Consider the following 27998-nt stretch of genomic DNA (forward strand, 5'->3'; position numbering starts at 1 on the left):
TCCTGGTCCTGTTTGTGTGACTCCATGTCCCCCCTCTCCAGGCCCTGACCCAGTTGGGCCTGTCTGTCTCTCATTCTCGTTCTCTCTCTGGCCTTTTCTCTCACTCATCCTCCCACTTTTTCTGTCCCTCTGTAGGAGTATGGGGGCGTTACAGACCCTAAAAACACCTGCATGCTGATGTCCAAGCACGCAGACTGGGCTAAGAACAGCAAGGAGCCGCAGGCCGCTGCTCAGATGTACCTATCTGTAGGAGAACACCTCAAAGCCATCGACATCATAGGAGAACAAGGCTGAGTCGACATGTGGATCACACACACACACACACACACACACACACACACACACACACACACACACATATACTCAGCTCTTGGCTTTCCTGTGAGTCATGGGAAAGCGTTATGTGGTTGGGAGGCAGGCAGATGGCTAATGCTGGGTCCTGTGGCTCTATCAGAGCTCCCCATGGGCCCCTCTCTCTGTGTCTTCTGCTTGTCAATCACACACCCACTCTGGCCCAGACCACCTAGGCTAAGGCGGCCTCAGCATAACAAACACAGGGAAAGACTGGTTGGCCTCGTCAAGCTTTATCAGGCATGACAGCTGACATTCGGGTGTGAGTGAGTTCGGCCTCATTCCTAAGTGTGGTGTGATGCGCTTATAAGAGCTATGTGATTTGTAAAGGGTCCTCTACGAGGCCTGATCCACACACACACTTGGACACACACACTCAACCCCCACCCCCCACACACTCCATCTGATCGCATCTCTTCCCACCCCCCCACTAGGCTGATTGACATCGTCCGTAAGCTGGATAATGCGGAGCACCATGGCTACTCCTCTGAGACCTACTCCAAGATGGGAGACCTGCAGGCCCTGGTACAGCTGCACGTGGAGGCACGATACTGGGACCAGGTCAGTCAAAACCTTTCACATTTCACTTATGGTCCTTCCACCTGTTGGACACAGCTACAGTATTCTATCTTACTTGGCTCATCAGAAAATTGACCTCATAGGTCCCACCCAGAACACAGAAAATTCAACTGCATATTTACTGGAACAAGACAAACTGAAACGATGTTCTATTAAAACCAGAGCAACGTTTCCAGCCAAACCAGAGATTTCCTCTGAATCTCTGCCTACATTATGACTAGAATGTGAGAAGCACCCAACAGTCCAAAGCAATAAAGAGCCTTAGCTCAACCACCCCCATCAGAGCAGCTCATACTACAGAGACATGAAGAAAACACTACATTTCCTAAATCCATCACTAGTGTTTCATCAATTACAGGCGGTCCTGAGAGCAAACTGCCGATGTCCAAAAAAATAGAACCTTTTATCAGATTCATATTGTATGAATCTGGCATGGCGTTAGCAGCCATGTTTTTACATCCCTTTCTGGGGGAGTTGGACATTGAGAGAGAACAGAACACAGCCTACAGTACAGTATGAATGGGCCATATGGATGCTATTCACTGCACTCACTCTTATCCTGGGCCTAGCCTGGGTTTAGTCTGCTTAGACTCAGAGGCTGATTGGGCTGTGCAGAAGAGGGCTTTGACATTACTGTGACACACAGTTACACATATAAAGAGGAGTGTACTTAACAACATTCTTGCTATGGGACGTTTAGGTTAATCAATCAACATGACAGGCAGGTATGCCTCCATAGGGTACTGTCACACTACTCTATTACAGACAAACACCAGCTACTCTACTACAGACAACACCAGCTACTCTACCACAGACACCACCAGCTACTCTACTACAGACAACACCAGCTACTATACTACAGACAACACCAGCTACTCTACTACAGACAACACCAGCTACTCTACTACAGACAACACCAGCTACTCTACTACAGACAACACCAGCTACTCTACCACAGACAACACCAGCTACTCTACCACAGACAACACCAGCTACTCTACTACAGACAACACCAGCTACTCTACTACAGACAATACCAGCTACTATACTACAGACAACGCCAGCTACTCTACTACAGACAACACCAGCTACTCTACTACAGACAACACCAGCTACTCTACCACAGACAACACCAGCTACTCTACTACAGACACCACCAGCTACTCTACTACAGACAACACCAGCTACTCTACTACAGACAACACCAGCTACTCTACTACAGACAACACCAGCTACTCTACTACAGACAACACCAGCTACTCTACTACAGACAACACCAGTTACTCTACCACAGACAACACCAGCTACTCTACTACAGACAAACACCAGCTACTCTACTACAGACAAACACCAGCTACTCTACTACAGACAAACACCAGCTACTCTACTACAGACAACACCAGCTACTCTACTACAGACAACACCAGCTACTCTACTACAGACAACACCAGCTACTCAACTACAGACAACACCAGCTACTCTACTACAGACAACACCAGCTACTCTACTACAGACACACACCAGCTACTCTACTACAGACAAACACCAGCTACTCTACAACAGACAACACCAGCTACTCTACAACAGACAACACCAGCTACTCTACAACAGACAACACCAGCTACTCTACTAAAGACAACACCAGCTACTCTACTAAAGACAACACCAGCTACTCTACTAAAGACAACACCAGCTACTCTACTACAGACAACACCAGCTACTATACCACAGACAACACCAGCTACTCTACTACAGACAACACCAGCTACTCTACCACAGACAACACCAGTTACTCTACTACAGACAACACCAGCTACTCTACTACAGACAACACCAGCTACTCTACCACAGACAACACCAGTTACTCTACTACAGACAACACCAGCTACTCTACTACAGACAACACCAGCTGCACACTAATTGACGATGACATAAAATCAGTCTAATATACTGTAGTAGGGTGGCTACTTTGAAGATATATACAATACAAATGTACAATATATTTTGATTTGTTTAACACTTTTTGGTTACTTTGTTTAACACTTTATTGGTTACTACATAATTCCACATGTGTTATTTCATAGTTTTGATGTCTTCACTATTATTCTACAATGTAGAATATAGAAAAAATTAAGAAAAACCCTTGAATGATTAAGTGTGTCCAGACTTTTGACTGGTACTGTATGTTAACCCTAATATATCACATTAGTAATGAGATGTATTCATGTTTTGGCAAGATTAAGTAGTGTGTCTGTGTTTTAAAGCCTGTGTTACTAATTACTTACAATTGTAGGCCAATTTCCCCGGGAATATTGCCTCATAAAGACACGATATTTCAAGGTTTTTAATCTGGTTGTATGTCAGATATGTGATCGAAGTGCATGAATGTAAATATTCAATGCATTGCATCTACTATGTTACTTAATGGTGATAGCTCCTTGAATCTCTCAATCAATCACAGATGATTACTACTGGCAGGCAGTCCGGTCTCAAAGAAGATGTTGGGTCTTAGATGGCAGTCATCCCACTCTCTCCCAATCCGCCAGTGGATACAGTTACTATTAGAAGTTATAACTTTAGAGTTGTCGAAACCGAGAATGAATAGTGCTAGTTACAGAACAATTGAGGCCTGGACCATTACACTCTGTAAAGAATAATCTCAACTAAAGCCCAACATATACAAATAAACAATCTATACTGAACAAAAATATAAACGCAACATGCAACAATTTAAAAGATGTTACCAAGTTACAGTTCATAGAAGGAAATCAGTCAATAGTAATAAATGTATTAGGCCTTAAATCGATGGATTTCACATGACTGGGAATACAGATCTGTTGGTCACAGATACCTTAAAAAGGTAGGAGCGTGGATCAGAAAACCTTTCAGTATCTGGTGTGACCACCATTTGCCTCATGCAGCACAACACATCTCCTTCGCATAGAGTTGATCAGGCTGTTAATTGTGACCTGTGGAAGGTTGTCCCACTCCTCTTCAATGGCAGTGTGAAGTTGCTGGATATTGGCCGGAACTGGAACACGCTGTCGTACACTTCTATCCAGAGCATCCCAAACACATGCTCAATGGGTGACATGTCTACTGAGTATGCAGGCCATCGAAGAACTGGAACATGTTCAGCTTCTAGGAATTGTGTACAGGTCCTTGTGACATGGGGCCATGCATTATCATGCTGAAACATGAACGGATGTGGGCGGATGAATGGCATGGCAATGGGCCTCAGGATTTCATCATGGTATCTCTGTGCATTCAAATTGCCATCGATAAAATGCAATGCTGTTCGTTGACCGTAGCTTATGCCCATACCATAACCCCACTTCCACCATGGGGCACTCTGTTCACAATGTTGACATCGGCAAACCGCTCGCCCACACAACGCCATACACGTGGTCTACGGTTGTGAGGCCGATTTGGACGTACTGCCAAATTCTCAAAAACAACATAGGAGGTGGCTTATGGTAAAGAAATTACCATTAAATTATCTGGCAACAACTCTGTTGAACATTCCTACAATCTGCATGCCAATTGCACACTCCCTCAAAACATCTGTTGCATTGTGTTGTGTGAAAAAACTGCACATTGTAGAGTGGCCTTTTATTGGCCCCAGCACAAGGTGCATCTGTGTAATGATCATGCTGTTTAATCAGCTTCTTGATATGACACACCTGTCAGGTGGATGGATTATCTTTGCAGAGGAAAAATGCTCACTAACAGGAATATAAACAAATTTGTGCACAAAATGTGAGAAAAAAACCCTTTACATATTGTGTTTTATATTTTTTACACTGTATTAAGCCCAACACACACACACACACACATACACACATACACATACATACATACATACATACATACATACATACATACATACATACATACATACAGTGCCTTGCGAAAGTATTCGGCCCCCTTGAACTTTGCGACCTTTTGCCACATTTCAGGCTTCAAACATAAAGATATAAAACTGTATTTTTTTTGTGAAGAATCAACAACAAGTGGGACACAATCATGAAGTGGAACGACATTTATTGGATATTTCAAACTTTTTTAACAAATCAAAAACTGAAAAATTGGGCGTGCAAAATTATTCAGCCCCTTTACTTTCAGTGCAGCAAACTCTCTCCAGAAGTTCAGTGAGGATCTCTGAATGATCCAATGTTGACCTAAATGACTAATGATGATAAATTACAATCCACCTGTGTGTAATCAAGTCTCCGTATAAATGCACCTGCACTGTGATAGTCTCAGAGGTCCGTTAAAAGCGCAGAGAGCATCATGAAGAACAAGGAACACACCAGGCAGGTCCGAGATACTGTTGTGAAGAAGTTTAAAGCCGGATTTGGATACAAAAAGATTTCCCAAGCTTTAAACATCCCAAGGAGCACTGTGCAAGCGATAATATTGAAATGGAAGGAGTATCAGACCACTGCAAATCTACCAAGACCTGGCCGTCCCTCTAAACTTTCAGCTCATACAAGGAGAAGACTGATCAGAGATGCAGCCAAGAGGCCCATGATCACTCTGGATGAACTGCAGAGACCTACAGCTGAGGTGGGAGACTCTGTCCATAGGACAACAATCAGTCGTATATTGCACAAATCTGGCCTTTATGGAAGAGTGGCAAGAAGAAAGCCATTTCTTAAAGATATCCATAAAAAGTGTCGTTTAAAGTTTGCCACAAGCCACCTGGGAGACACACCAAACATGTGGAAGAAGGTGCTCTGGTCAGATGAAACCAAAATTGAACTTTTTGGCAACAATGCAAAACGTTATGTTTGGCGTAAAAGCAACACAGCTCATCACCCTGAACTCACCATCCCCACTGTCAAACATGGTGGTGGCAGCATCATGGTTTGGGCCTGCTTTTCTTCAGCAGGGGCAGGAAAGATGGTTAAAATTGATGGGAAGATGGATGGAGCCAAATACAGGACCATTCTGGAAGAAAACCTGATGTAGTCTGCAAAAGACCTGAGACTGGGACAGAGATTTGTCTTCTAACAAGACAATGATCCAAAACATAAAGCAAAATCTACAATGGAATGGTTCAAAAATAAACATATCCAGGTGTTAGAATGGCCAAGTCAAAGTCCAGACCTGAATCCAATCGAGAATCTGTGGAAAGAACTGAAAACTGCTGTTCACAAATGCTCTCCATCCAACCTAATTGAGCTCGAGCTGTTTTGCAAGGAGGAATGGGAAAAAATGTCAGTCTCTCGCTGTGCAAAACTGATAGAGACATACCCCAAGCGACTTACAGCTGTAATCGCAGCAAAAGGTGGCGCTACAAAGTATTAACTTAAGGGGGCTGAATAATTTTGCACGCCCAATTTTTCAGTTTTTGATTTGTTAAAAAAGTTTGAAATATCCAATAAATGTCGTTCCAGTTCATGATTGTGTCCCACTTGTTGTTGATTCTTCACAAAAAAATACAGTTTTATATCTTTATGTTTGAAGCCTGAAATGTGGCAAAAGGTCGCAAAGTTCAAGGGGGCCGAATACTTTCGCAAGGCACTGTACATACATACATAGCTCACAGAACAGCCTCAATTAATTGGGGTATGGACTCTACAAGGTGTCGAAAGCGTTCCACAGGGATGGTGGCCTATGTTGACTCCAATGCTTCCCACAGTTGTGTCAAGTTGGGTGTCAAACTGTTGAGTGTGAAAAACCCGGCAGCGCTGCACTTCTTGACCTGGCACCTACCACCATACCCCGTTCTAAGGAACTTAAATATTTTGTCTTTTGTCAATTCATGTCTCAAGGCTTAAAAATCCTTCTTTAAACTGTCTCCTTCCCTTCATCTATACTGATTGAAGTGGATTTAACAGGTGACCTCAATAAGGGATCATAGCTTTCACCTGGATTCACCTGGTCAGTCTGTTGGAACGAGTAGGTGTTCATAATGTTTTGTATACTCAGTGCTTATATATTATATATTCTTATATAATATATCTATATACTTATAGTACCGGTCAAAAGTTTTAGAACACCTACTCATTCAAGGGTTTTTCTTTATTTTACTATTTTCTACATTGTAGAAAAGTAGTGAAGACATCAACTATAAAATAACACACATGGAATCATGTAGTAACCAAAAACATGTTAAACAAATCTAAATGTATTTTATATTTGAGATTCTTCAAATAGCCACCCTTTTGCCTTGATGACAGCTTTGCACACTCTTGGCATTCTCTCAACCAGCTTCATGAAGTAGTCACCTGAAATGAGTTTAAATTAACAGGCGTGCCTTCTTAAAAGTCAATTTGTGAAATTTCTTTCCTTATTAATGAATTTAAACCAATCACTTGTGTTGCGACAAGGAAGGGGGGTATACAGAAGATAGCCCTATTTGGTAAAAGACCGAGTCCATGTTATGGCAAGAACACATCAAATAAGCAAAGACAAACGACAGTCCATCATTACATTAAGACATGAAGGTCAGTCAATAAGGAAAATATCTGCAAAGAAACATTACTGATAGACACCAATAAGAAGAAGAGACTTGCCTGGGCCAAGAAACACAAGCAATGGACATTAGACCGGTGGAAATCTGTCCTTTTGTCTGGAGTCCAAATTGGAGATTTTTGATTCCAACCAACTTGTTTTTGTGAGATGCAGTGTGGGTGAATGGATGATCTCCACATGTGTATTTCCCACCGTAAAGCATGGAGGAGGAGGTGTTATGGTGTGGAGGTGCTTTGCTGGTGACACTGTCAGTGATTTATTTAACCAGCATGGCTACCACAGCATTCTGCAGTGATACGCCTTCCCATCTGGTTAGTGGGACTATCATTTGTTTTTCAACAGGAAAATGACTCAACATACCTCCAGACTGTGTAAGGGCTATTTGACCAAGAAAGAGAGTGATGTAGTGCTGCATCAGATGACCTGGCCTCCACAATCCCCACACAAATCCCCAGACCTCAACCAAATTGAGATGGTTTGGGATGAGTCGGACCGCAGAGTGAAGGGAAGCCAGCCAACAAGTGCTCAGCATATGTGGGAACTCCTTCAAGACTGCTGGAAAGGCATTCCAGGTGAATCTGGTTGAGAGAATGCCAAGAGTGTGCAACGCTGTCATCAAGGCAGAGGGTGGCTATTTGAAGAATGTCAAATACAAAATACATTTTGATTTGTTTAACACTTTTTTGGTTACTACATGATTCCATATGTGTTATTTTATAGTTTAATGTCTTCACTATTATTCTACAATGTAGAAAATAGTAAAAAATTAAGAAAAACCTTTTAATGAGTAGGCGTTCTAAAACCTTTGACCGATAGTGTACCTATTTTCATATTTTTGACTTTCTTTGCTTCCAGGCCCACGGGGAAGGGGTGGAATATGGAGGGTTGCTCTCTGTTCTCCGGGAGCAGGGCTGGAGGGTGGATCTATGTACCTTTTCAAGATCATCTGTGATATTCCCCTCTCTCTCCCAGGCTTTCTCTCTGGTATAGAAACATGCCCAGTTTAAAGATGACTTTTATGTGCCCTACGCTCAGTGGCTGGCTGAGAACAACCTTTTTGAGGATGGAACAGAGAGGTCGGAGTGAAGAGAGAATATACTCATCCCTATATGTTACAGGAGCTCAATGTTTGATGTTCCCAAATGGTATAGTAACTTTGCCAATGCCATGTCTGTTGAAACTTCTTAGCATTAGTTTTTTTAAATCTCATTTTGTGCACCACATTGACCAGACATATCTCAGATCCTTCTGGAATCAGAACTATATCAACGTATCACAGAATACCACAGATGGCTAGAAGGCAATGTTAGTTCCTAACATGGGGTACATATGGAAACCATATAAAGGTTGGCCCGTGTAGTTTTTTACTACTTCCTCTTCACTGCTCTCTCTGTTCACTGTAAAACATGATCCAGAGCTAGACAGACTGCTAACACTAGATTTACAATTAGAATCCCTGCATGCATATTTATCTACTGTACTGTATCCAATCGATCTTGCACAATATTCTTCTCTGTGTCTTGCTGTAGAGTATATAGTTGAACAGCCCTGGTTGTGTTTCAGTCTGGAAGTAATCTGGTGTTGTGCTGTCTGTATTGTGTTTTCGTAATGGTGTATTGTGTTACCACCACAGTGATTGGTATTGCCTTTAGGCCCTTGTAGTCTAGTAGCCTAGTAGTTCCTCACCTGGCTAAGGCTGACTGGCGACTGTAACTCCTCACAAACTCAAACGTGTGGTGTAACCGAGCTACATCACAGAGCTTTGTGGGCCCAGACCACAGCCCATGTTAATCATTGTTAGTGTAGTGTGTTTGGGGGAGGGTATGTGGTTTGTGTGTGTGCCTGTATAGTGTTCGTGTCCTTACACTAAGCAGCAGCAGCTGACTGTGGTTTTATCCGCCTGGCTGCACTGATAAATATTAGCCACTAATATGTCCTGACCTCCTGTACATCTAGCAGGACAGACAGGGTCACCCGAGGGGCTGTCTCCCTGAAGCTGGCTTTAATTAGCCACAGATAGCAGCATGAAGAATAGGACATATGTTTACTGGTGCTGTGCTTGCTAAGTGCCATGCTGTTTGACATTTGGGAGTGGGTTCGTTTAAGAAGACGTCTGTTTGTAGTTAGTGAAAATATTGTCTCGTATACGTTAAGTACAAATTGCCCTTGGCGTGTAGTAGCGAGAGAGAGAGAGTGTGTGATGCTGTTAAACTCTGGCAGCCTGAGAATGAGACAGAGTAATGGGAAAGGTGTTGGCTCCTATAAGGTTGAATCTCAAGGAGATTTCTTAGACTTGTCAAAGCATATCTCTGTTGTTGCAATAGAAGCAGTGTTAATGACTATCCAGACGGGAAGAGATGGGGTGGAGCGGAGTTCTCCAAAACAGAGCAGATTCCTATTTTTGCCACCTCTGCTTTTACGTGCACGATCACCATCAATCACTCCGTCTGGATAGAATTCTGCCCCCTGACTGGCTCCGTTGGAAATGTATGGGCAGCTCTGCCCCGCTTCATGTCCGGAAAGCCCTTTTAAAGGTAGACTCAGCGAAATGATGTTGCCATGAGCAGTAACGGAGATTTTGAGAGGAGCGAGATGCAACATTTCACACAGTATCTGTGCAGGTACACAGGTCTGCTTCACGCTGTGCACAGCGTGTTAACCAGGGGACCAAAACCAGCAGAGAAGTTGAGCCTCACGCTTCAACGCTCTTAGTTGTTGTGGAAATTATCCCACTATGCTGTTTACTTTCTGCATCTACGTCATATTGCGTGATAAGTCTGCCTTTAAGCGCCACTCAAGCCTGCTTTTCCTCCTCCATCGCTACAATTAAGTCTCTTCACTTCCTTCTCTCCTCCCCCCACAGCATTCCACAAGGCGGGCGGACAGAGTGATGCTGTGAAGGTGTTGAAGCAGCTTACCCACAATGCCGTGGTGAAGAGCAGGTTTAATGAGGCTGCGTATTATTACTGGATACGGTCTATGCAGTGTTTGGACATCACTAGGGGTAAGGGAGTCTACCTAGTGAAAGTCTTCACATTTTCCTGCCTCAAAATTACCTTTAAAAAGGGGGGAAGAACATAAAATTAGGAGAGGAAGGAGTAGACACTGAAGAAGTTCAGGCATTTCCAGCAGCTGGCTGAGCTCTACCATGTTTACCGCTCTATACAGCGTTACACTGTAAGATGCTCACCATGCCTAAAGGTAGAGTAGAGCCCAGTAAGTACAGTTAAGAGTGGGTTAAGGTTGAGTTAAGAAAATCTAAGAAGTTAAGAATAACAGTTTTGAGAAAGTTGAGAATGGTAGCTTGCAGTACGGCCAGACAAAAACTGTGAAGGCTAAATTCCCTTCAGTTCTTTAGTTGAAATACAAAATGCTTTTGGAATCCATTCCAATTCAGCAATATACTGCTGCAAAGCATAAGTTGGTTAGATACAGTGCCTTGCGAAAGTATACGGCCCCCTTGAACTTTGCGACCTTTTGCCACATTTCAGGCTTCAAACATAAAGATATAAACCTGTATTTTTTTGTGAAGAATCAACAACAAGTGGGACACAATCATGAAGTGGAACGACATTTATTGGATATTTCAAACTTTTTTAACAAATCAAAAACTGAAAAATTGGGCGTGCAAAATTATTCAGCCCCCTTAAGTTAATACTTTGTAGCGCCACCTTTTGCTGCGATTACAGCTGTAAGTCGCTTGGGGTATGTCTCTATCAGTTTTGCACATCGAGAGACTGACATTTTTTCCCATTCCTCCTTGCAAAACAGCTCGAGCTCAGTGAGGTTGGATGGAGAGCATTTGTGAACAGCAGTTTTCACTTCTTTCCACAGATTCTCAATTGGATTCAGGTCTGGACTTTGACTTGGCCATTCTAACACCTGGATATGTTTATTTTTGAACCATTCCATTGTAGATTTTGCTTTATGTTTTGGATCATTGTCTTGTTGGAAGACAAATCTCTGTCCCAGTCTCAGGTCTTTTGCAGACTCCATCAGGTTTTCTTCCAGAATGGTCCTGTATTTGGCTCCATCCATCTTCCCATCAATTTTAACCATCTTCCCTGTCCCTGCTGAAGAAAAGCAGGCCCAAACCATGATGCTGCCACCACCATGTTTGACAGTGGGGATGGTGTGTTCAGTGTGATGAGCTGTGTTGCTTTTACGCCAAACATAACGTTTTGCATTGTTGCCAAAAAGTTCAATTTTGGTTTCATCTGACCAGAGCACCTTCTTCCACATGTTTGGTGTGTCTCCCAGGTGGCTTGTGGCAAACTTTAAACAACACTTTTTATGGATATCTTTAAGAAATGGCTTTCTTCTTGCCACTCTTCCATAAAGGCTAGATTTGTGCAATATACGACTGATTGTTGTCCTATGGACAGAGTCTCCCACCTCAGCTGTAGATCTCTGCAGTTCATCCAGAGTGATCTTGGGCCTCTTGGCTGCATCTCTGATCAGTCTTCTCCTTGTATGAGCTGAAAGTTTAGAGGGACGGCCAGGTCTTGGTAGATTTGCAGTGGTCTGATACTCCTTCCATTTCAATATTATCGCTTGCACAGTGCTCCTTGGGATGTTTAAAGCTTGGGAAATCTTTTTGTATCCAAATCCGGCTTTAAACTTCTTCACAACAGTATCTCGGACCTGCCTGGTGTGTTCCTTGTTCTTCATGATGCTCTCTGCGCTTTTAACGGACCTCTGAGACTATCACAGTGCAGGTGCATTTATACGGAGACTTGATTACACACAGGTGGATTGTATTTATCATCATTAGTCATTTAGGTCAACATTGGATCATTCAGAGATCCTCACTGAACTTCTGGAGACAGTTTGCTGCACTGAAAGTAAAGGGGCTGAATAATTTTGCACGCCCAATTTTTCAGTTTTTGATTTGTTAAAAAAGTTTGAAATATCCAATAAATGTTGTTCCACTTCATGACTGTGTCCCACTTGTTGTTGATTCTTCACAAAAAAATACAGTTTTATATCTTTATGTTTGAAGCCTGAAATGTGGCAAAAGGTCGCAAAGTTCAAGGGGGCCGAATACTTTCGCAAGGCACTGTATACAGAGCAAAGCCATCAATGAGAGAACATTCCTGGAGATTCTGTCGACAACAGCCCCGATGACCATTGCTACAACCCGACTCATGTCAACCATGACGTCAACTCTCTGAACCCACTATGACCTCTGTTTCTATAGTAACCCGTTAATTAAATTATAATTTATTATGATAACCCCTCCCACCAGCACCCCTTCTTGAGGGGTACACTATATAATCAAAAGTATGTGAGACACCCCTTTAAATTATTGGTTTCGACTATTTCAACCACAACCGTTGCTGACAGGTGTATAAAATCGAGCATAATCTCCATAGACAAACATTGGCAGTAGAATGGCCTTACTGAAGAGCTCAGTGACTTTCAATGTGTCACCGTCATAGGATGCCACCTTTCCAGCAAGTCAGATCGTCAAAGCTGCCCCGGTCAACTTTTTAAGTGCTGGTATTGTGAAGTGGAAACGTCTAGGAGCAACAATGGCTCAGCTGCGAAGTGGTAGGCCACAAGCTCACAGAATAGGACAGACAAGTGCTGAAGCGCTTAAAAATCGCCTGTCCTCAGTTGCAACACTCACTACCGAGTTCCAAACTGCCTCTTGAAGCAGCATCAGCATAAGAACTGTTCATCTGGAGCTTCATCGAATGGGTTTCCATGGCCCACGCACACACACACAAGCCTATCACTGTGCGCAATGCCAAGCGTCAGCTAGAGTTGTGTAAAGCTCGCCGCCATTGGACTCTGGAGCAGTGGAAACGCGTTCTCTGAAGTGATTAATCACGTTTCACCATCTGGCAGTCTGACGGACGAATCTGGGTTTGGCGGATGACAACAACCCCATCGAACACCTTTGGGTTGAATTGGAAAGCCGACTGCAAGCCAGGCCTAATCGCCGAACATCAGTGCCAGACCTCACTACGGCAAGTCGCCGCAGCAATGTTCCAACATCTAGTGGAAATCCTTCCCAGAAGAGTGGAGGCTGTTATAGCAGCAAAGGGGGGACCAACTCCATATCAATGCCCATGATTTTGGAGATGTTCGACGAGCAGGTGTCCACATACTTTTGGTCATGTAGTGTATGTCTGATTATAAGCACCCTGTCCCTTTTAGGCTGGTATGCAGTGGCTTAACTATCCCTGGCCTGTGTCAGTGTGCTCTCTCTCTCTCTCTCTGTTTGTTTTTACAGTACTCTACCCTGGTCACACCCCTGAAATAAGGAACCCCTGTGATTGAATCCAGAGCAGGAACCTTATAGATCTCACTTTAACTCTCCCGGCCAAAGGGCTTTGATGAGCCATCAAACACTGCGGGAGCTAGCTGGCGCTACACACTAATAAACACATCCTGCCTCTTAACCTAGCCCATGTGAGCAAAGTGCTCTGTGCTGTGAAGGGAGGATGTGGCGCAGCTCAGGCTATTCTTTATCTTCAGACTAGTGTTTAAGGCAGGAGAGCGAGGAAGAGAAAAGAAGTGGAGGGCAAGGGAGGAAGAGAGGAGCAAAAGGGGCAGAGACGGAGTCGTGGTGCCTCTGTGTCCTTACAGAGATGCCCAAAGATGTGTGTATCTGATGGATGTTGTGTGCCCTTCTGTCTCTCTCTGCCCCCTTTCCCTGCCGCCCATCCTTACATTTTAGTCATTTAGCAGATGCTCCTATCCCGAGCAACTTACAGTTATTGCATTCATCTTAAGAAAGCTAGGTGGGACAACCACATAATAAGTCCACCTTTCCTCAATAAAGTAGCTATCAGCAAAGTCAGAGCTAGAAGGGGGGGGTCAAGTGCAAATGTGAGGAGGGGAATTATTTAAAATACTCTTTGAAGAGGTAGGGTTTCAGGTGCTTTCGTGAGATGGAAGCTTCAGATGGAAGCTGGCTCTACCATTGGGGTGCCAGAAAAGAGATTGCACTGGGCTGAGCAGGAGCTGCCCTCCCTTAGGGGTGGGAGGGCCAAGAGACCAGAGGTGGCAGAACGGAGTGCTCGGTTTGGGTTGTAGGGTTTGTGCATAGCCTGAAGGTAGGGAGGGGCAGTTCCTCTTGCTGCTCTGTAGGTAAGCATCATGGTCTTGTAGTGGAAGTGCTCTTCGACTGGAAGTCAGTGGAGGAGCGGGATGACATGGGAGAACTTGAAAAGGTTGAAAACCAAGCGGGCTGCAGCACTCTGGATAAGTTGCAGGGGTTTGATGGGGCGAGTTGCAGTACTCCAGACGGGACATGACAAGTGCCTGGATTAGGAACTGCGCCGCTTCCTGTGTGAGGTAGGGTCGTACTCTACGGATATTGTAGAGCATGACCTGCAGGAGTGAGTCACTGCTTTGATGTTTGCAGAGAACGATAGGGTGTTGTCCAGGGTCACGCCAAGGTTCTTTGCACTCTAGGAGGGAAACACTGTGGACTTTTCAATCATGATGGAGATGTCTTCCCCTGTCTTCCCCTGGAGGAAGAGTAGCTCCGTCTTGTCGAGCTTCCTGCTTCCTTTCCCACCCTCTATTTCCCTCCTCTCTCCCTTCTCCTCTCTCCAGGATGAACCCTTCAGCTCTCATATACCTGAGACGCTCTTTAACATCTCCAGGTACTTCCTGCACAACCTCACCAAGGATGTACCACTGGGCATTACTAAAGTGTATCCTTCCAATGTGGGGCCTACTTCTGCGACTTGTGTTGCAACGGTCTAAAGCAGAAGGCCAAATCCATGTGTCAAATGTCACCTTTAAATGTTTTGTTTTAGTTGATGCACAGAGAGGGAGAAGGTAAAGTAGAAAAAGAGAGAGAGTGTTGGTGCCAGTGAACAAACAGATTAGAGGAAACAGCCCAGCGCAGCCAAGAGATGGGCAGGAAGAGAAGACGCCAGGAAGAGGCACATCCTCACTAACCAAAACAAACCCACTGATTACCACACACACACACACACACACACACACACACACACACACACACACACACACACACACACACACACACACACACGCCAGGAAGAGGATGTGCCTCTTCCTGGCCATCTCCCTTTTACTTCACTTGGTTTCCTCTAATCTGTTTGTTCACTGGCACCAACACTCTCTCTCTTTTTTCTACTCTTTTCTACTTTTACCATCCTCTCTGGTGCCGCTTGGAAAACTTTGAACTGGGATTTATGAGTTTAGCGGACTCTGGACGGAATAACACGGCACAATGTCATGGAAAACACTGCTAAACAACACACAACAGGAGGAGATAAATTGATTAACAATTCCAATACTGACGCTGGGACAGAGGAGAGGAGAGCTGTTGGAGCTAGTAGATGAATATCAGTTATAGGGCTTCTGCAGCTGCAAGTCATTGACCTAGTGTTGCCTTTCTCAGAGGTCCCTCAGTGCACAACAATCTTCATCTATACAAACAGGCAGCAATTTCCTCTGCTCAAACACACACATGCAAGGATGAATACACAAACACTTACAAGTATAAATTCCTCTACTCACAGCACTTTTAAACAAAAAGCCAAGGTAGTTATTTTAGAGAGGATCAGTACACCCATCACAGAGCAAAACAGAGTATTGACTGGGGCTTGTGGTTTCTGGCAACAATGGCTATGCTTAGCATACATACACAGCTCTGATGAGTGTACAGTATGTACTATCAATTGCGTGCCCAGTTCTGTCTTGATCTACACTTCCTGTTCTGGAGTTCTGAAGAAGTTTCCAGTAGGCACTGATCTAAGTTCAGTTTTCCATTTCCTAGCCTAATAGTTAGGGTATAATTTGAAGAGGGTATGCTGACCCCAGATCTGTTGCTAAGGGCAATTTCTACCTGTAGCACCTTGTTGTCCTTAATGGTGGGTCTCAGTAACACTCTGTATGCGTTGGCTAAGCAGAGCAGAACCCCGGGAGAGTTTGAGCTGGCCAGACCCTCTCGCTTCCAGGAGACCATGGACCTGGGTAGCCTTACCGTCTGCTCCAAACCACTTCAACCAGGTGTGTGTATCTTTGCATGCGTGCACACCAGGGTTTCTGTTAGGAAAATGTGGCGCCGGAAACGTGTCCGGTAAGATTTTAATTTACCGGCCATTTGAGAAATTTACCGGACCCATATGCTTTGGGGTGCTTAACAGAACATATAACTCATGTATTGAAGCAGCCAATAATGCAATTTGGGGGAAACACAAACATTCTGCGCAAATATAGCAATTACAAATGTGACAAAGATTAAAATCTCTGTTAGAAACTTAGAAAGAGGGGGGAACTAAAGATGCAACATCTAGGTTGGGTTGTATATATGACTAGAATTGTGCCTTTGGCTTCTGGACAACAAAATAAAGTTGACATGAAAACCAATAGAACAGGAGAGAAATGGCATAGTGGTGGGTCCAATAGGGAAGTATACTGAAGGAAAATATAAATGCAACATGTCCAACATTTTACTGAGTTACAGTTCATTTAAGGAAATCAGTCAATTGAAATGAATTCAATTATTGCCTAATCGATGAATTGCACATGATGGGAATGCATTAAGGTCACAGATACCTGTGTGTGTGACCACCATTAGCCTCATGCAGCGCTACACATCTCCTTTGCATAGAGTTGATCAGGCTGTTGATTATGGCCTGTGTAATGTTGCCCCACTCCTCTTCAATGGCTGTGCGAAGTAGGTATATATTGGCGGAAACTGAAACACGCTGTTGTACATGTCGATCTAGAGCATCCCAAACATGCTCAATGGGTGACATGTCTGGTGAGTATGCAGGCCATGGAAAAACGGGGACATTTTCAGCTTTCAGGAATTGTGTACAGATCCTTGCGACATGGGGCTGTGCATTATCAGACTGAAACATCAGGTGATGGCGACGGACAAATGGCATGACAATGGGCCTCAGGTTCTCGTCACAGTATCTCTGAGCATTCAAATTGCCATAGATAAAATGCAAATGTGTTTGTGGTCCGTAGCTTATGCCTGCCTATACCATAACCCCACCGCCACCATGGAGCACTCTGTTTACAATGTTGACATCAGCAAACAGCTCACCCAACAACGCCATACGGCGTTGCGGTTGTGTACAACGATGTTGGAGGCGGCTTATGGTAGAGAAATGAACACAACATTCTCTGGCAACAGCTCTGGTGGACATTCCTGCAGTCAGCATGCCAATTGCAGACATCTGTGGCATTGTGTTGTGTGACAAAACTGCACATTTTAGAGTGGCATTTTATTGTCCCCAGCACAAGGTGTGCCTGTGTAATGATGCTGTTTAATCAACTTCTTGAAATGCCACACCCATCAGGATTATCTTGGCAAAGGAGAAATGCTCACTCATAGGGATTTAAACAAATTTGTGCACAACATTTGAGAAAAATAACCTTTTTGTGCATATGGAACATTTCTGGGATCTTTAATTTCAGCTCATGAAATATAGGACCAACACTTTGCATAATATAATCACTCCTATACTGAAATACTTCACCAGGAAGCATGACTTATCCACAGTGGAATCGAAGATAAATAGCCTCTTTTAAAAAAATTTAGCACACACTTTTATCCAGAGCGACTTACAGGAACAATTAGTGTTGACTGCCTTGCTCAAGGGCACATCGACATATTTTTCACCTAGTCTGCTCAGGGATTCAAACCAGCAGCCTTTCAGTTATTGGCTCAACGCTCTTAACCGCTAGGCTACCTGCCACCCTATGAGCATGTCTGATTTCTCTGTCCTGATAATGTTGAGGGGGCGTGCGAACCTGAGTATGCATAAGAAGTACCTGGCCTGCTGCACAGAAATGTAGGAAAGTGATTCAATTTTTTTTTACATGCAAATTCGTCTAATAATAATATATTAAAACTATAGTTCCTCACAGTAAGCTATTTATAAATCTTTCTTACAATCTCCCCGTCGATAATCACCAATCCTGAGTGTAAAAGATGGAAGTTATACTGCTACATTGGCCTATAGGCTATGAGTTCCATGTGCTCATTTCTGTAGCCGCCAATGGATCCCGTTGTATCAGTGTGCCAATATGGCAGAGGCTGGTGATCTCGCTTTAGTTGACTTTGAACTTTTTATGATGAACCGCGTGACAATGATTTTGAGAAACTAAAATGTTATTATTGAAATGAATCTGTTCCAAGAAAAAGCACATATGAAAATCATAACTGGCACGCAGAATTGTAGATATGGTAGAATGATTTGTATGCTTCCCCAAGCTTGAAACTCACGCGCTGCCTATGAAGTCTTAATAAAATAATTGCCTTCATGGTCAGATTTTGCCCATAGACATGCGTCATAATATGAAATAAAACATTCAGGTTTCAAACAATTAAGTATGTTTTTAAAATGGATACTGCCTTCAGCTCACATTGTAAAGTTGTGGGTGAAGCGTTTATAGCCTGTTGCCTATGCTTGAATGGTGAATGGGAGACCGCTTAAATTACCAGTTGAGAAATAAAAATAGTAGCTCTTTTTAATCGTGCACCCAAACAGTTTTAACACGCAATTGCATTTAGAATTGTTGCGTAATGAATGTACTTATAAAAGCACATGTTTTACTCCAGCAGCAACCAAATGAGGAGTTGCAGGAGAAATCCCTCACAAAATAACCGCTGTATGTTTTGCACGTGATAGTTTTGTTGGATAAATAAAATACACACAGGCCAATTTAATTCCACTAAATTATGCGATTTATAGACCTTACAGATATGAATCCTAATGTTAATATATTATAACATGAATGAAAATGACATATATATGGATCTTGCCAAAAAAAAAGATTGGTAAATGTTGAATTAATATGGAAATGACTAAAAGTAACTCCACTACATATAACTGTTATTCTTATATGTGTGGGGTACAGAGATGAGGTAGTCATTTAAAAATCATGTTAAACACACAGAGTGAATCCATACAACTTACTATGTGACTTGTTAAGCAAATTTTTACTCCTGTACTTAGGCTTGCCATAACAAAATGGTTACTTATTTACTCAAAACATTTTAGCTTTAAATGTGTTATTAATTTGTAAACATTTCGAAAAACATAATTCCACTTTGACATTATGGGGTAAGCCAGTGAGAAAAAAAATCTCAATTGAACCCATTTTAAATTCAAGCTGTAAAACAACAAAATGTGGAAAAGGTGTGTGAATACTTTCTGAAGGCACTTAATTTTTTATTTTTTGTGGAGTGTGTATCTTATACGTTTGTGTATATTCACAAAGGTGTGTATGTGTGTAACCCAGGACCTGATCTCCATGTGTTATCGCTGCTCCACCAACAACCCCCTGCTGGACAGCCAGGGCAGTGTGTGTATCAACTGCAAACAGCCCTTGATCTACACGGCATCGTCATACGGTAGGTTGACACCCGTCTCTTTGTGATTGATGTTTGGTTCCAAGGTGTGTTATTAATGTGTCACTGTACTGTAAAGGTCCTACCTCTGTCGCAGTTCTACCTGGACGAGGGTATTGGTGATGAGGAGGCTGTGTCTGTCATTGCCCCGGAGGTCCCTCGCATCGACAGGAATGCCGCAGTAGGGGTATCCATTACCTTATGCAGTGTACACCACTAAAATCAACACATTTCTCATGACCACTTTTAGCTAATGGGAATAATCTGTATGTTAAGGTTGTGTGCTCGTACACGTTTCCATACATACACACATTACATACAGTATGTGTATGTGTCAGTGCTGAGGTGTGTGTTCTGAGAAGGTAGTAATCCAAGTATTTCTTGGCACTGATTTAATTTCTGCCGAGCAGCATAAGCTGTCAGGCCTAAGTCATCTTAGCGGTGAGAGTTAATAGGGTTAGAGGGAATCTTCTCTCTCAGTTTAATGACACTAACACCTCAGAGACCTCTCTGTCTGGGATTAACCTGCATTAGCCTGCCTGCCACAAGGGCACGGTGGCCACGGCTTTTCCTAGAAACCACATGCTGACTAACTCACTGACTGACCTTTAGTAGTCTACTCTCTCCGTCACTCTTACTGGCTGAGCTCTGAGGGTGAAATGTTGTGCATTTCAGTGTCTTTGTTTTTCTTTGGTGTTAAAATGCTCAAAGTGGTGGCATGGGTCTGTTAATGGTGTATGGCTTAAATGTGTGTAAGAAAGCAGGGAGCAGAAGTATTGTGCACGTCTACGAGTGAGTCCTTAACGATGTCAGAATCCCAGTCCCTGAAGCTGGATGATGGCACGGAAGACACAAAGGAGGACATCTTCATGGCCAAACTCAGTTTTGAGTTGAGGAGGGAGGGACAGAAAGAGGGAAGGATATGGGAAGTGAGGAGTGAGAGGGTGGTTAGAAAGGTGGAAGAGAGGGAGGAGGGAAACTAACAGGAGAGTATGAATGGAAAGACTCAGTTTCCCTTTACAGAAGGGTGGGTCTGACTATGTCCCAGTGGTGGTGAGTCGCTCTGTGCTGAGGTCTATGAGCAGCAGGGATGTCCTGCTCAAGCCCTGGCCTAAACCCCTTCAGTGAGAGTACTACCGCTCCTTACTGCCTGCATCAATCAGCATCAATATGTGCCGCTCCTGGTTCCAGGTACTAAATAGATGGAACACACAGACACACACACACACAGAATTGCACTTCATGCCCCCTCACCCCTTTCACACACACACCCAGGTGCAGAATAGGGAGGTAATTTTTTTTCTAATCATTAAAATATTACACAGTACATGCTCGTACACACCGTGGCACTCCATAGCCCTCTGGCAGAATCTCAGAATTAACTCTATCTAGCTTTTATGTTTAACTTATTTTTGTGTTTCGTGTTTTTTTACCAGAAGTGTCTTTTACCAAATGTTGCTAGCGGCAGTGCTAGATGTTGTGTTGCTATCTATGGGAATCCCTCCTCTGCCTGGTGCTGTGTTCTCTGACCCATTCATCCTGTCTTCTCTGCTGTGTTTCCTCTAATCTAGATGTTCCACAGTGAAGACTAAGCTGCCAGAGCTTCAGCTTAACTGCTCTCTCTACTGCTGACTGCCGATCAATGAACCCAACTGACCTCCGCAAACTGGTTTAGAATCACTTAATCCATCTCCCAGTTTATTAATATATTTTATCAACATTTCTACTTGGTTATAATCCAGCCAATAAATATTTATGTTCGATTGTATGCTGATCTGGAATCAGTTACATGGCTTTCATCGAAAGTCCAGTCTGATTGAAAAAGGAGTTGGAGTCAGTTTCTCTCTTGCTCTTCTGAGGAATATTCCGCCCATATGCTCACACCCGATCAGAAATACAGTGTAGACATTGTTAATGTTGTAAATTACTATTGTACCTGGAAACTGCAGATTTTTTTATGGAATATCTACATAGGCGTACAGAGGTCCATTATCAGCAACCATCACTCCTGTGTTCCAATGGCACGATGTGTTAGCTAATTGAAGTTTATCATATTAAAAGGCTAATTGATCATTAGAAAACAACTCTTTTGCAATTGTGTTAGCACAGCTGAAAACTATTGTGCTGATAAAAAGTAGCAATAAAACTGGCCTTTAGACTACTTGAGTATCTGGAGCGTCAGCTTTTGTGGGCTCAAAATGGCCAGAAACAAAGACCTTTCTTCTGAAACGTGTCAGTCTATTCTTGTTCTGAGAAATGAAGGCTATTCCATGCGAGAAATTGCCAAGAAACTGAAGATCTGGTACAACGCTGTGTACTACTCCCTTCACCGAACAGCGCAAACTGGCTCTAACCAGAATAGAAAGAAGTGTGGGAGGCCCCGGTGCACAACTGAGCAAGAGGACAAGTACATTAGAGTGTCTAGTTTGAGAAACAGATGCCTCACAAGTCCTCAACTGGCAGCTTCATTAAATAGTACCCGCAAAACACCAGTCTCAACGTCAACAGTGATGAGGCGACTCCGCGATCCCGGCCTTGGTAGTGTACGTTATTTGAGTGACGAGGTTATGACGATCATTATAGTCCGTAACAAAAGTGCGTCTTTAGCCGATCAACCCAATAGGATTAACAGGATCAGATTACACAGAGCCTCTCACACAGATTTACACCAACAGGGAATGTAGACAGTCCATGAAATAACTGTCTGGAACATGATATATAGAAAAAATTTTGACATGTCGGTCTGCACTAGCAGACTGGTACAGTAGCCTCTTGACATCTAGGATAATGTAAATCTCTGATGACACCATGTTTCCTAGTGCACTACTTTTTGCCAGAGTCATATGTGCTATTTGAGAAGAAGTCTATAAATTGCATTGGTCTTCGTCAGCCTCCTGTAGTAACACTCTCTCCTTAGCAAACTTGTTTATGACACACTTGTGATGATGAAATCATCAGAGGATAACCCTCGAGTATACAGTATATGTCCTAGATGTTTTTCTCATGAATTACTGTGTGTGTGTGTGTGTGTCCTAAATCTGCCTATGCTGACACCATGCTGAGTTCCATGCACGTCCCTAATCCTAAGAGAGAAGCTCTTAAAAGGGTCTGTGCCCGCCTCGGGGGGGCAGAGCACACCACTTCTCATCACCCGGATCTTTTTCCTCCATCTATCTATCCAACCTTCCAGCTAGAAATAGCTCCTCTCTTAGAAGGCATAGTGCTTTCTCTTTCCTCTCTCCAAATACCAGAGAGGATAGAGAAAGACACAAACTCCTGTAGAGACACATAGACAAACAGAAACACACCCCAACAGCCGTCGCCATGAACGGCACAGAGGGCCCAAACTTCTACGTGCCCATGTCTAACAAGACAGGGGTGGTGAGGAGCCCCTTTGAGCACCCTCAGTACTACCTAGCTCCACCCTGGAAGTACTCGCTCCTCGCTGCCTACATGATCTTTCTCATCATCACAGCCTTCCCCGTCAACTTCCTTACGCTCTATGTCACGGTGCAGCACAAGAAGCTACGGACACCCTTGAACTACATCCTGTTGAATCTGGCTGTGGCTGACCTCTTCATGGTGGTGGGAGGCTTCACTGTGACTCTGGCAACAGCCCTACAGGGATACTTCTTCCTGGGGGTCACCGGCTGTAACATTGAAGGATTCTTTGCCACTATGGGAGGTAAGTCACGGTGGAGCCTTAGGTTAGGTAGAAGTTGTCGCAAGCTACAGGATAAGATATGTTTGTTCCCATAATGGTTATGGTTAGGCTATAGGGAATTTGATTTTAGATCTGTGGTTAAGAGGATATTTTACCTAAAGGGGTGCCCAACTTTTTTCAGGTGTCACCTCAATGTACCTTGAACTCAATGAGTTTAATGTAAGGAGATACAGAACACTAGGGTTAAGTGCCTTGCTCCACTAGGCTACCTGCCGCCCTATAATATGTATATTTGCACCTCTTTTACACACCTGTGTTCTGTGACTGGGGGGGTGGGGGAAAAGTATTTAATAACTGCAGATGTATAGACCTTATATAATGAATACATTAAGCTCTGTATTGAAGTAGGACCTACGGTAGTTATCATATCAATATAAATGAGATCATATGAAACGTATATTTGCCAATATTCTTGGAACTCACTCACTATACCCTGTGTACTTTTAGATACAGTAGCCTGTGTTCACTGTTAAGTTTTCTGCCTGTGTCCAATATTCCTTAACTGTCTGAATAGTTTCTGCACATGAGCATGTATACTGTGTATGTCTCTCTAACATGCTGTGTCTCTCTCAGGGGAGATCGCCCTTTGGTCTCTGGTGGTATTGGCCATCGAGCGCTATATCGTGGTGTGTAAACCAATGACCAACTTCCGCTTCAATGAGAGGCACGCCATTGTGGGCGTGGCCTTCACCTGGATCATGTCTCTCACCTGTGCTCTACCTCCATTGTGTGGCTGGTCCAGGTAGGTAAACCCTCTAAATACCCTCCAAATAGCATCTCCTACTAGTCTTACCTTAAATGTCACCTTAAGAACAGGGAATGGGCTGATGGCTGGTAGACCTCAGGGGCAATACTTCTGTATACTACATTTCCAAACAAAAATATGAGGTGAATGTTTGTAGGTACATCCCAGAGGGCATGCAGTGTTCCTGTGGGATTGACTACTACACCCCGACGCCTGAGCTGGGAAACACCTCCTTTGTCATCTACATGTTCACCCTCCACTTCTCCATCCCTCTGGTCATCATCGGCTTCTGCTACGGCCGTCTGCTCTGCACCGTCCGCGCGGTACGACCACACACACGGTCACTGAGTATCGGTAAACACACAGGACTAATATATCTCCAGTTAGGGCTCATGTCAAAGCACTCTGTGTGTGTCTGTCCATTCAGGCGGCAGCCCTGCAGCAGGAGTCAGAGACCACTCAGAGGGCAGAGAAGGAAGTGACCCGTATGGTGATCGTCATGGTCATCTCGTATCTGGTGTGCTGGATGCCCTATGCCACTGTGGCCTGGTACATCTTTGCCAATCAGGGCACCAACTTTGGCCCTGTCATGATGACCATCCCAGCCTTCTTTGCCAAGAGTGCTGCCCTCTACAACCCAATAATCTACATTCTACTCAACAGACAGGTAACCCCAAGCAGAGTGTGTGTGTGTGTGTGTGTATGTCTACATAAAGCGGACATAGATAGACGTGTGTGTGAAAAACCTTCCCTCTCCTCCCTTCTCCAGTTCAGGAACTGCATGTTGACCATAGTGTGTTGCGGGAAGAACCCATTCGGTGAGGAGGAGACCTCCAACGCCTCCTCCAAAACACAGGCCTCCTCCATCTCCGCCAGCCAGGTGGCTCCTGCCTGACCTACGACCCATAAAGCCTGACTCCTTACCTGTCCCAGCCCATCTGTGGACCCACCGCCAAGCAGCAGCCTCCGATAGGCCAATTTTCTCGATTTACCTCTGTCTGCACTGCATGGGTGTGCCTGTTGTACCTGTACATATATCCCTCAATGTGACCAAAGCATAACAAACCAAGAAACAGTGCTTAGTTGGCTTCATCAATTGTTTACTGGAGTTGGTAGAAGTTGCCTCACACCACTGATAAAGAGTCAGATTATTTTACTCCCCTTATGGTTAGGAATAGGGGTTGCATTGTCTGATATCAGGTCTGTGGTTAGTGCATCTTGACTTCTACCTCAAGCACTTTAAGCAGCACCTTTGGGTGTCATTTTGGTGGCTGTCCAACTAAACACGTTCCATGGGCTCCCCTCCCATTAAAACACATACAATCATTTAGTGTTGAAGTGAAACCTTCAAATGCCACAATATAAAAAAAACTTATGGCAACTTTTGTTTACATAATTGTTCAGCTTATGCCCCTTAAATACACTTTAAAGTATCCATTTTTTAAATGAATACTTAGTGTAAAATACGTTTTAAATTGGTTTAGATTGTGCCTACCATAAAGCATTGAGGAGAGCTCTCCCCTGGTTTCGGTGTCTTTCCCATGATGAGGCTGAACGGGTTAGTTCTTAACACTTGGCTCGGAAAAGGTCCTGAATGTAAACAAATGGACCTGCATAGAACCTCTGCAGAAAGAAGACACCTCCTGAGAGTGTGTGTGTTAGTGTGCGTGTGTGTATGCGTGTATGTTTAAAAGCTCTGGAGACAGGACTAGTGTTAATAATGTAAAGATTAGGATGTTGTACGTGACGTGGAAATAAAGTTGTTAAATGTCCTGGAATAAAAATGACGATAAAAATATGAGACCTTTCTTTTTCATAGCTGTTTCTTTCATATGGGAGCATTTACAGTACTAGCCATTCAGAAAAAGTCCAGATGCCCATTGGGTTGTTGGGTGGTATGCACAACCAATCAAGACAGCACAAACAAAACACTACAGTACATTGCTGCCCTGTGGTTTAAAAATGTCACTTTGCTGAACTTTTCTCAGTTTACATAGGACCAGGGCCTAGATTCAGTCAGATCAAGCATTAACTGGCGATAGCAGACACCCGCATAGCAGATGTTTTGGCAATGTCAGAGGTGAAACTGCTAGAGCTGTCTAATCGGTGAGCAGCTGCTCTTGCAATCGTTGCCATGAAAGCCAAAGCGCTAGAAGTTCAGAATGAGAAAATGTAGGCTATATAGAAATAATTATGCTCAAATGTATAAATCATCCAATGAAATCATGAGCATTTATATCATCCTAATTCAGGTGTAGATTATATCTCACAATCCAGTGTTCAAATTTGTAAATAAAGCTGCATGGGATTTTCGTTAATGCAACTACGTGCAGCCAATGGCAATGTCCGCTTTAGGTATAATGCCAGGAGCCACTTGTGGATATGACAGCTCGAACTCAGTTCCCATACCGCCAAAACAACCGCTATGCGGATGTTGGCTAAAGCGGATTTGATTGAATCGAGCCCTTGTTATTGATGAAAACAGGAATTGAAATATGATTACGAAACTGACATTTCATAACATTTTATACTATATTAAAGCTTTGTAATAGCATTTACTTTCACAAACTCTGACAATAGACAAGTCATTTTGGCATCACAAGTACAGTCATGTCAAACAGTTCTTCCTCTTTGATTAACTGAAGGTCATAGTTCTACTCTAAATTTCCCGCTTGGTCATAATCAATCTTCGTTCTCAGTCACTTCCAAAACAGATCAACCTGTCTTCACAAGAACACATCCAATGTAATTATATAGAGTCCAGTCTTTTTGCAAGCAGGTCTGGCACATGAAACGTCACCTAAATAAATCACCTAATTATACTCTCTACTCCTCCATAACCCATCACCAACTTGCAAAGCCCATTGGGACTTGTAGTTCAAAGCACCGGTGGAGTTCTTTGCCCATTCCACCAATCAAACCTGAGAACAGTGCAGGTTACAAGAAGATGGGAGGAGTTTCTCATTCACATATCATTGAACAGGCCACTCAGAAAGCTATAACTCAGCTATAAATATTGCTATGGACATGTATCATACAGTACAGTGCATCATTGGCTCATCCCCCTAGAAAAAGGGGGTCAGTGCGTAAGATGGTTGCCGGGGATCCAGGTCCCAGAGGCGGTGACGTCATCCAGAATGAGGTCCATCTCCAAGTGCCTCCTCTAACTCCACTATGCTTCAGGTCAAAGCAGTGTGAAACCAGAGTGAGATTTAAGCCAGGTGTGAATAAGCAGGAAACCAGCTTGGGGTTATATCCATGTGTGAATAGAAGAGTCAACACAGTCAAAGGGAGGATCCAGAGGTTCTATATTTGATATAAGGGACGTGGGTATCAATTTCTCGGTATCTAAAGCAATTGCTCAATACAAGGTACGTTTCTTAGGACATTTCTTAATCCATGGTACAGTGCTCCCAATCAGGTTTCTGAGGCAGTCTTGGGTTAGGGGTGGTACAGTAAAGCTCAAGCTGACATCTCTTCCAGTCTTAAAGCAAAATCTTTCTTAAAGCAAAGAGTTCCTTTCCGTCTTTGGGCTCTATAAACAGAAGGAATATGTGGAGGGTAGACGGACTGGGGGTTTCCTAGGTCCTTGGACCCCGGGTAGGGGGAATAGGCTGGAATCTGGGTGGAGGGAGACTCAGGCCTCACTGCTGCACTCATAGATGTTGTCCTCCACCAGAGCAATGACCTGCTCAAACTTGTGGTGCAGCTGAGTACGCTTCGCTGTGGGGTTGGACTCAAGAGCACTCACCACC

The 27998-nt window shown here is 43.6% G+C and overlaps 3 protein-coding genes across 8 annotated transcripts in view; 2 read left to right on the forward strand and 1 right to left on the reverse strand.

Annotated features, from left to right (window-relative positions):
- Positions 1-139: 139 nt before the first annotated feature.
- On the forward strand, positions 140-21935 carry LOC139416234 (intraflagellar transport protein 122 homolog). Of its 5 annotated transcripts, none has more exons than XM_071164657.1 (7): positions 140-236; positions 786-912; positions 14986-15086; positions 16286-16413; positions 19645-19777; positions 19854-19961; positions 21346-21935. In XM_071164657.1, exons 1-6 carry the CDS (start codon positions 172-174, stop codon positions 19957-19959), a joined length of 660 nt encoding a protein of 219 aa, XP_071020758.1. In that variant the 5' UTR covers positions 140-171; the 3' UTR covers positions 19960-19961; positions 21346-21935. The 5 variants fall into 5 exon arrangements, with proteins under 5 accessions (XP_071020758.1, XP_071020756.1, XP_071020757.1 ...); XM_071164655.1 differs by having other exon boundaries at positions 19854-19955; XM_071164656.1 differs by having other exon boundaries at positions 19666-19777; positions 19854-19955.
- An 867-nt stretch (positions 21936-22802) lies between these two features.
- LOC139416232 (rhodopsin-like) lies at positions 22803-26039 on the forward strand. Of its 2 annotated transcripts, XM_071164654.1 has the most exons (6): positions 23109-23155; positions 23250-23459; positions 24072-24240; positions 24401-24566; positions 24671-24910; positions 25013-26039. In XM_071164654.1, the coding sequence occupies exons 2-6, from the start codon at positions 23354-23356 to the stop codon at positions 25136-25138; spliced, it is 807 nt and encodes a 268-aa protein (XP_071020755.1). In that variant the 5' UTR covers positions 23109-23155; positions 23250-23353; the 3' UTR covers positions 25139-26039. The 2 variants fall into 2 exon arrangements, with proteins under 2 accessions (XP_071020754.1, XP_071020755.1); XM_071164653.1 differs by having other exon boundaries at positions 22803-23459.
- LOC139416231 (plexin-D1-like) overlaps positions 25327-27998 on the reverse strand; it is a 108939-nt gene continuing 106267 nt past the window's right edge. Inside the window, exon 36 of the mRNA XM_071164652.1 lies at positions 25327-27997. Coding sequence (XP_071020753.1) covers positions 27881-27997 — 117 coding nt within the window. The 3' untranslated portion in view covers positions 25327-27880. The remainder of the gene's footprint in view (position 27998) is intronic.

Source organism: Oncorhynchus clarkii, chromosome 9 (genome assembly GCF_045791955.1).
Source record: "Oncorhynchus clarkii lewisi isolate Uvic-CL-2024 chromosome 9, UVic_Ocla_1.0, whole genome shotgun sequence".
NCBI lineage: Eukaryota > Metazoa > Chordata > Actinopteri > Salmoniformes > Salmonidae > Oncorhynchus > Oncorhynchus clarkii.

Excerpts from the sequence above, each read along its gene's own strand:
- LOC139416232 (XM_071164653.1), top strand. The coding sequence starts at position 23,099 with ATGAACGGCACAGAGGGCCCAAACTTCTACGTGCCCATGTCTAACAAG. Across the intron at positions 24,241-24,400 it reads CCATTGTGTGGCTGGTCCAG|GTACATCCCAGAGGGCATGC; the intron begins GTAGGTAAACCC and ends GAATGTTTGTAG. Across the intron at positions 24,567-24,670 it reads TGCTCTGCACCGTCCGCGCG|GCGGCAGCCCTGCAGCAGGA; the intron begins GTACGACCACAC and ends CTGTCCATTCAG.
- LOC139416234 (XM_071164655.1), top strand. The coding sequence starts at position 172 with ATGCTGATGTCCAAGCACGCAGACTGGGCTAAGAACAGCAAGGAGCCG. Across the intron at positions 16,414-19,644 it reads CTCCAAACCACTTCAACCAG|GTGTGTATGTGTGTAACCCA; the intron begins GTGTGTGTATCT and ends ATATTCACAAAG. Across the intron at positions 19,778-19,853 it reads CTACACGGCATCGTCATACG|GTCCTACCTCTGTCGCAGTT; the intron begins GTAGGTTGACAC and ends TGTACTGTAAAG.